The 10,000-nt window shown below is 43.7% G+C and overlaps 1 protein-coding gene across 5 annotated transcripts in view; it reads left to right on the top strand.

The window, feature by feature from the left end:
• Nucleotides 1-10,000, top strand: part of garnl3 (GTPase activating Rap/RanGAP domain like 3) — a 92,985-nt gene that overhangs the window by 21,188 nt on the left and 61,797 nt on the right. For 4 of the 5 annotated variants that reach the window (XM_076283967.1, XM_076283964.1, XM_076283966.1 and 1 more), the window contains exon 2: nucleotides 9,402-9,471. In XM_076283967.1, coding sequence (XP_076140082.1) covers nucleotides 9,402-9,471 — 70 coding nt within the window. Of the gene's footprint in view, nucleotides 1-5,649; nucleotides 5,868-9,401; nucleotides 9,472-10,000 lie in introns of those variants that run through there. The other variant, XM_076283965.1, reaches the window with a different exon arrangement.

Below are 10,000 nucleotides of genomic sequence, written 5' to 3'. Positions count from 1 at the left end.
ATGAAAATAAAAGAAAATCATGAAATTAAATCAAATTGCATCATATTTACAGTCTATACTTCTCTGCGTTCACCTGCTCACCCATTACTATCGTTTGAATTACTCGCAAACCCGTGATCGCATAGATATGGCAAGCATATCAGATTAAAGAGGAGACACAGGGCTATCCACTAGTACCATGAATATCGATCCTTTTGACTTATAAAAACAGACGAAGTAACTGCAAAATAATGTCATGTACACAAACCAACGCTGCACACCCATTACTCTTGTTTGAATTACTCGCGGACCCGTGATCGGATAGATATGCCACGTACGTCAGATGAAAGAGGATCATTTGATATCAAGTACATCCTTCTGGGTTATAAAACAGACGAAGTGACGGCAAAATAACTGAAAATAACAAAATAACTTCATATAGCTGGACTTACCCCACGTTTACGATTTTTTTGTCTGTTTTTGTGGCAAAGCATGTTTATAATCCAACGCTATCGTGTGTTTCTCTATGGCAAAGCATGTTCATAATTCGTTTTTGAGATCCTAGCAAATTCCTGCATGACATCCAATTCAAGGCTCACATTGCATCCCAATTTGTTCAACAAAGAAACCCCTCTTTTGCCTCTACTTTGTTCATGGCAATGCAGTAAAAAGATGTTGTAGAGAATCATTATGAGTGCATACACCATGCACTCAAAATTATATTTTGTGAGATACATGTCAAAATATAAGAATTTTTATAATACGCTTTTTGTATTTTTATTATTTAACATAATAACCTAATAGTAATATAACATAATGGTGATAACACTTGTCGGTAGGGCCCCCTTGGAATTTTTGCTTGGGGCCCCCACAGACCCTAGAATCGCCTCTGCATGTACTGTATCTGCTACTCCACACAGGTCATTTGACTCACACACAGGTCTGTGTCTGTGTGTGAGTGTTAAAAACAAATAATATTCCCTCTTCCTTCACAATGCGTGCAGGCCAAACGATGGGCATCTAATACATTTACATTTAATTACTTTCTGTCATTTTACATCCGAGCCAAATGAGGTTGAATGCAAATATGGCCAGTTCCTGTCGGAGGCACACATCACGACAGTCAGGCAGAAGGGACCAGGCACGTAAATGAATCACTCTGTTCGCCCAGAGTCTGCAGCAACCATTAGCTCCCACTATAATCAATGCAACTGTCTACACCAGACGTGACAGCAGCGCGCACGTTAGGCTTAGACGGCCTTCTAAAACTATCCGGTGTCGGTGTAGCCCAGCTGAAAGCCTCAGTGCCAACTCCTTTCCTTTGTGCCTGGGAAGTGTGCATCCCACATGTAGGGTTCTGAGTCTAAACAGCCCTGATTAGAGTCCATGTACTTAATACAGTTTTTCTCAATTGCTAAAACACAATTTCTGAAACCTTGCTCTGTTTTCTTAAAAATTAAACATAAAACCTCAGCTTCAAGGACTATTTACAAAACCTCTGACTCTTGCAAAATCAAAATCTTATACTTATACTTATACTTATACTTATACTTATACTTATCAAACTTTCGCCTCAAATCAGTTTTACCTGTGCTCCAAATGAAACTTTCACCTCAAAACAGATTTACCTGTGCTCAAAATTAATCTTTCGCTTCAAAACACTGCTCTCAAATCATAAACAAAGTGATCAAAATTATATACACTATCACAAGCAGTCACTAAACAATACACCAGAAAATAGAAAACACATTGTTCAAAACAAATAGTTCTCAGGAAGAAGTACATTTTTAATCTCAAAACAAATTTCATATTTTTCCGTCATTGTCTTTTGATGAACGAAAACATCAAGTAGAAATTACTACTGAGTGTGAGTCTAACAGCAAACGTTTGTGGTTATGTGGCTTGTGTGTTGAGTATTGAATGTCAGTGTGTGCGTGCGTGCGTGTGTGTGTGTGTGTGTGTGTGTGTGTGTGTGTGTGTGTGTCTAGTAATTTTGGCATTGTCCTTGTTACCTGAGACTCACTAGTCATGTTTCTCCCATTATCATGTATTTGAATTAAATACATACTCACATATCACATGCATGCACAAACAAACACACACACACACACACACACACACACGCACACTCACACACTGGTCAAAATACTGAACTCTGACTATATACGCGGACTTACACAATAATTTACTATAACTTAGCGGAAGTCTACTGCATACTGCATGTGCTGTCAGGGTGATAGTGTGTGTGTCTCCCATGTTGTTTTTTTTCTTTTTGGCCGCTGAAATATTAATGAGCTGAGAGTGGTTGCCGGGGAGCACATTCCATCACTCTTTGTGATGTCACAAGTGGGAGCAGCTAAAGTGGGAGAGGAGTGCTACCCGATACAGCTCCACTTCCTCTAGTTACAGCTTACCTCACGCCCTGTGTGTGTGTGTGTGTGTGTGTGTGTGTGTGTGTGTGTGTGTATGGGTGGGTGAGAAAAGAGGGATTTGTGGACTTAATTGTAAAGGAGGGTGTGATGATGGGGTATACATTTCACTATATTTGTGTGTGTGTGCAGTTTGTATGGCTCCTGCAATAACCCAAGCTCCTCTGAAGACTCACAGTACAATAACACTCGGACCGACACGAACGGACCAACAGAAATGAGCTTCAGTTATTGGACACACATGCACACACACACACACACACACACACACACACACACACACACACACACACACACACACACACACACACATAAAGAGGTAGAGGGGGGGGGGGTCTTATTATTGATGGTGCTCTTTCCACAGAGAGTAAACCTGACAGAGTTAATCAGGAAAAAGGCAAGATGAAAAGAGGAGAGGTGGGACCCATGAAAACACAGAAGAGAAGAACGAGGGAGAGAGGGAGGAAGATAAGGGGGGGTTGAGAGAGGGATGAGGAGAAAGAGAGACAGGAAAAAGAAAGAAAGGGGGAGAGAGGAAGATAGAGAGAGAGGAGGAGATAATGAGGAAGAAAGAGAGAGGAAAAGAAGTGAGAGAGGAGGAGAGAGAGAGGAAAAAGAACAAGAAAGGTAGAGAGAGGGAGAAAGAGAGAGAGAGGGGAAGAGATGGATGAGGAGAAAGCGAGACAGTAGGAAAATAATGAGAGAGGGAGGAAGAGAGAGAGGGGGTAGAGAAAGAAAAATAGATAGTTGGCATGAGAGACATGAGTTTGTGAGTGATTAAGAAAGAAGGTGAGAGAGATAGAATAAAAGCAAGGGATAGAGAGAGGGGAGGTGGAGGACTGGACTGATGAGCTCATCGTCTCCTGATCCACAGGTCTGTGAGAGAGGGGAGGATTATGGACACGCCCTGGGGCAGCGATGGGGAAGACTGATTGGGGGAGATCAGAGAGGCCAATTGCAGCACACTCTCTCACACACACACACACACACACACACACACACACACACACAATCACACACACACACACAGACACACAGACACACACACATATGCACCGTCTCTCTCTCTCTCTCTCTCTCTCTCTCTCTCACACACACACACACACACACACACACAATCACACACACACACACAGACACACAGACACACACACATATGCACCGTCTCTCTCTCTCTCTCTCTCTCTCTCTCTCTCACACACACACACACACACACACACACAATCACACACACACACACAGACACACAGACACACACACATATGCACCGTCTCTCTCTCTCTCTCTCTCTCTCTCTCTCTCTCACACACACACACACACACACACACACAATCACACACACAGACACACAGACACACACACATATGCACCGTCTCTCTCTCTCTCTCTCTCTCACACACACACACACACACACACACACACAATCACACACACACACACACACAGACACACAGACACACACACATATGCACCGTCTCTCTCTCTCTCTCTCTCTCACACACACACACACACACACACACGTAGAATACGCAAGGCTTTGCATGATTCACACTTCAAAGACAGGTACAGGTACAGGTCATTTTTATCCCTGTAATTCATACACACACACACACACAGTCATACACTCGTGCAGGCATGGACGCACACACACACTCAGGCACGCACACACAAACACACTAGAACACATACACACTCACAGACACACGCACACACAAACTTACAAATTCCTAGTATGTGTACACACAGTGGTGAGGACAATAAGGTCATTAGGACTTGATGTTTGTCGTGGTTACTGGTTGCAAGATGAATGCTGAGTGAGCTATACCCTTGGACAAACAGGACACACACACACACACAGGCGCAGGCTTCCAAACCCCATCTTTCTATCACATAAAGACACAATGGCACACACACTGGCAAAGATACTGTAGAAACACTTATATTCCTCAGATATGCTCTCTCTCTCTCTCTCTCTCTCTCTCTCTCTCTCTGTGTGTGTGTGTGCGTGTGCATTAGTCCACAGGCCTTGTGACTGGAACAGTTTCCCAGTCGGTCATTGATTCTGAAGGAGGAATCAAACAACTGGAGGGCTTTGTGTGTATGTGTTTGCATTTGTGTGTGGCATTAGTTAGTATATTTACACAATAAAAACTCAAGACTCCAAGCCCGCTTAGGATATATGAGTTACAGCATGTAGCACGTCACGCTTCCCTGGCGGAATGGAGAGGTCTTCTGTTCGCGTCTGTGTTATTTTTCGCTGTTGGTCGCGATGTGGTGAGAACCCATTGATCTTGTTGACTGACGGACGGGGTTCCGTTCAATTATAGCAGATCGCAACATGAGTTTAAATCCAGGGACGTTTTCAAGTTATTTTTGTTCTTGCTTCCTTTGAAAAGAACCACACTCGGATTATGCGATCCCCTCTGAAATTTGAGCAATGCCTAATTCAACACTGACGTAAGAGGAGTTTCCGCATTGAAAAACGGCGGAATGCTGAATGCTACTCGCCCACGTTATGTGGGACTACGGTTAATTTGCTGCTTCTGTAGACGCCAGTGTGAGGTTATGCACTTGTGAAACACACCCCAATCGAGTGTAATTCCATGAGCGACGGAGGAGCCCCTTATTTATTGGGTGGAACGTGCAGCCGGAGACCCTTGTGGAAGTTTGAGGCATCGTGCATTCTGACATGGTGCAGATCTTGACAGGGCAAAAGGAAAGGAGACACTTTGCCTAAGTCTAGATATGGGGTCCACACTCTGAACATGCTGCAAGTGTTTTGTTGCTATCAATGGCCTGTCCATTAATTAGACAAGAGCCATATCATAGCATGCACAGCCGAAGCTCCGTTATCCACGGTGTATCAAACATTACAATGAATAGCATACATATTAAGTGGTAAACTGCGCAAGTCAACGCGTTCTGATGGGTTGTATACCTCCACCACCCGGTGCGTGCGTGGGAAGGGAAGGCACGATGTTTTTGCGGACAGAACGGCCAGCTCGAGCAGCGCCATGCAGCGCGCAGTCGCAAGGAAAGGGAATCCACCGAGATCCCCCCCTCACACACACACACACACACAAACACAGCATCCCCTCTTCCAGCGCAAAGCGCACCAGTGTGTTGGCCGTCGACAACCCGTCAACCAGCGCAGCAGCCACTGCGCACGCAAGTGACGCACACACACTCCAGCAAATACGCACACACACAGGGTCTCTCTCTCACACACATTCACAGTCACTCATACGTAGGGGGACGTCTAGTTATGAGAGAGGAGAAGGAAGAGTGACGCTCCGGGAATGTCTCTGCGGTGATGGTTACTGGTCGTCTCCGGTGAAGAAGAGACGCAACGGAGGGGGGGAAAAACAGCAACTTTGACTGCGGAGAGAGAAAAACATTACGTGGGGCCATGAGCGCTCCAGACCCCGCGGCTAACAAACTGTTGAGTTTCAACCAACGGTAAACGCAGTGACTGCATGTCATACTATCTCTCTCTCTGTGTGTGTGTGTGTGTGTGTGTGTGTGCGCGCGCGCGCGCGCATGTGTGTGTGTGCTGTGAATTTCGTCTCAGGTGGCTTGGCATAGGCGCAAGAATGGAAAGCTACCCTGAAACTGTGATCTGTGTATTCATTGAGTTTGGGCGTGCTGTCATTGCAGTGTTTGTTGTCAGAAAACATCCGTGCCTCTCTGGTGCATTCCCTGCCTGCAGTGTGCAACAAGCAGAGCTGATAGCCTGCCACCTCTTCTCGATATTTTAGCGAACTGAGGGCTCGGTGTGCGGAGGTTGCTTCTCATTGCAAGACTATGTTAAAGGTTTCTATGTCATTGGGAGGCAAGCTCACTGATCGCCATAAAGCTGTGGACGGGGAATATTCAGAGTTGGCTGTGTCATGGTTTGTACAAAAGTCAGTTGTTTTTATTGTGTGTGTGTGTGTTTGTTTGTTGGTTTTTTTGCCAGAGGGATATGCTACCCAGTCACCTATATGCTTCCATCGCTATTCTGAAACTAAGTAAATGAAAACATGTTTGAAATAGATTAGTCTATAATGTTAGGAAACAAGGGACATATGAATACGAATAACAACACTACGAGGTTAGTTCCATTTAAAATGTTTTTTTTCTCTCACTACAGTTATATTTTTTGTCAAAGTAAGCTGAAAAACAGACACAGGGAAAACATGAATTATTTATGCTAATGGTCCGTCGTTCACGGTAGAATGGAGTTCCATGCGACTCACACACTTAAGCGAGAACGGTAGCGGAAGAAAAAGACTGTCCAGTGGCGGGGGACCGCACTATGCATTTCATGTAGGCTGGCTCTCTACGTTTGGGTTTCCTCTCCTTCACCTCCTACTTGCCCTGTATGATCTAAGCAGGCTGGCTTTTCACTTGGTAGCCTACTCAGATAAAGCACGACAGGCAGGGCGCTAATAAAATAAAGCAACCTTTGGAGGGCCTGTTTGATGTCAGAAATGTTAGATGCTGTGGATGGAGATGGGATTATGACGTGTGTTACTCTCCTCCTCTCCCTCTTTCTCTGTCTGTCTTTCTCTCTCCACGGTTCCAGTAAACTCTCCTGTTTAAGAATGTTGTTGCACTGTTTCCGAAATACTGAATACTCATCAATGATGTTTCCAGTAGTTTCTTTAGTGATCACAGCTGTTTCCATTGCCCACACGAAACTACTGTAGAACACCACAGATGAGCATTCTTTCTCTATCTATCTATCTTTCTCTCTCTCTCTATCTCTTTTTCTCTGTGTGTGTGTGTGTGTGTGTGTGTGTGTGTGTGTGTGTGTGTGTGTGTGTGTGTGTGTGTGTGAAATGCTCTGGGCAGGACATGGGCATTGGCAGCTGTCTATATTTCCTTCTCTGTTGCAGTTTGTATTGTAGGCTATTTGATCCTTCTGTCTTGTTTATTGTGTTTATTAGTTAATCCTTAATCCTTATACCTGTTCAGTGTTTCCCACAGAATTAGGTTAGGTGGGGGGGTGGGGGGGGGGGTGGTGGTTTTCAACAGTTTTGTGCAGCATGGTTATGTTGCTAACCTCATTTAGTCACGATTTACGTCTTCTATGCCAACAACGATCCTTGCACTATTGATCATGTTTTCTTTGAACGTGCATGCATAGGAGGGCTAGGTTCGCTCATGGCAAATCATTGTGTGGTGGTCAAAGTTGATATTGTAGTGATAAGTCAATGTATGGGAAATACTGCTGTTTGTTACTGACAAAAAGTGAACATGGATGGTAATGCTGGAGTTTCACTGGAGTTCACCCTTTCACTTGTTTGTTTTGATCCTTGGCCACTCCCACCTGCCTCACTGCGGACATTCTGTTGCTGTGGCAACACAACAGTGTCTATAAAATTGGAATGCCACTGACTGAGATGTTCCTTGGACTCATCATCATCATCATCATCATCATCATCATCATCATTGTCACTACTGAGTAACACATTCATTGAATCTCAATCAGCATTAATGTTAATGATCCCAATCATCTTCATAGTCATCATCACAATCATCATCATCATCATCATCATCATTTCCACCTCAACACATCTATCACCATTCTATCTCGTGCATTTATTATCACATTTTTGCACACAGCATCAGCATCATCATGATTAGCAGAATTGCTGATCTTGAATCGTGATACGAGATTGTGGGCGCTTTTTATCATGATTTCGGTTTCAGTTTGCATATTGTTAAAGTGCTAGTGGTAAGTGCTATCACAGTTTATCACTCTTACAGGGCTGTAACAAGCTGTTACAGATTATCAATACATACAGTGTTAGACTGGAAACATAGTGTTACTATACATTCAACAGTAATGTAGTTCAAATGCCCTGCAATACCATAAATACTATAAAATAAATGATCCAACTACATATTATTACAGCAGTAACAGTTTATCATCATCAATATTAACATCTTCCTCCTCCTCATCCTCCTCCTACATGTATATACTTGTAAAGACTCAAGTGCTATCTTCTTCTACACACACACACACACACACATTCGTACACACATTCACACTCTTACACACACACACACACACACACACTCGCACACATACTGTGATGTAACTGGGGTGAAGGACAGGGCAGAGGCAGGAGGTATTTTATGTATTAGAGGTGTTTTATGTGGACCGGAGGTTAGGTCCCCACAGTTCATCTGCTGCACGCACACACACAGACATGCTCCGAGTTGGGATGTCAGACAACAGGCAGCATTCATATGACTACTATCTCCAGGAGCAGAGACCACTAATGGAACAGTAATGATAGGCCTCTTCTCTCTCTCTCTCTTTCTGTATCTTTCTCTCTCTATCACACACACACACACACACACACACACACTTAGACACACAGATGTGGACACATGCACACACACACACCTACACACACACACCTACAGTTGCACTCAAACATAGAGACACACACACATGCTCAGACGTATGCTTAACCCTACTTGCATTAGCACACATACATATATCATCATTCACCAGCCCACTCTTATACATATACTTTTTCTGTCTCGCAATTTCTCTCTCTCTCTCTCTCTCTCTCTCTCTCACACACACACACATGCACACACAGACCACAGACACACACACACACTTGTACATGGTTTCCTTTCTTGCTCGCTCCCTCTCCCTACCTCTCTTTCTATATCCCTTCCTCTCTTTCTCTCTCTCTCAGTCACACACACACACACACACCTACTCATGTCTGTGCACATAGACACACACACACACACTGCTGTCTGAACACATGGACCCTAGTAGTAGAGGGGAGGATGGTTTATTTTCCATTCTTAGGTGCGAACTTGGATGTATTTATATTTCAGTCAGCTTGTGTAATGTGTATGTCTGTTTATGTGTGTTTGTGTGTGTTGATATTTACCTGATGTGTTAATGTTTACCTGTTTGTATTGATATTTACCTGCTATTTGTATGTTGATGTTTACCTGTTTGTCTTTGTGTCCCAGCTCTGCGTCAGAGGACCTTGGCTGCAGGAGAGGGGAGTTCAGTCGGAAACACTACGGATCCGTGGAGCTGGTGAGAACCTCATCCTTGTATTTTACCTCTCTTTCTCTCTTTCTCTCTCTCTCTCTCTCTGTCTCGCTCTCTGTCTTGTGTGTGTGTGTGTATTTGTGTGTGTGTGCATGTGTATGTCTGTGTGTGTCTTCATTTAGTTAAATTGTAAAATGATTGGTGACTTTGGTGGGTTGGTGAGTTTTTCATTTAAGTCTGACTGACGGAAGAACATTACAGTGACGAATGACTGTTCATCTGCGTGATTCTTTTTTTTGTGTGGTTTTGCTTTATTTATTAGTATGTATTTGACTTTCTAGCTTCCCTTTTTAAAGGTAATGGAAAAAACCCATACAATTGGAAATGTTGTGTCTCTGTCTCTGTCCCACTCTGTCTGATTTGTTTACCACACAGATACTCTCTTTCTATCTACTTCATTTGAGTTGCATTTTGTGTGAGACTGATACCTAGATCAGACAGATGACAGACTTGCAGACAGATAAACAGCTGGGCAGGTAGATAGGAAGACAGGTAGATAGGAAGACAGGTAGAG

This window comes from Alosa pseudoharengus, unplaced genomic scaffold (assembly GCF_046254945.1).
Source record: "Alosa pseudoharengus isolate Yale_2024_CS ecotype anadromous, Long Island Sound unplaced genomic scaffold, YU_APseudo_1.1 YU_APseudo_1.1_scf_14, whole genome shotgun sequence".
In the NCBI taxonomy this organism is placed as follows: Eukaryota; Metazoa; Chordata; class Actinopteri; order Clupeiformes; family Clupeidae; genus Alosa; species Alosa pseudoharengus.
Note: the sequence above shows the minus strand (reverse complement) of the source record. Positions and strands in the feature narration are given on the sequence as shown.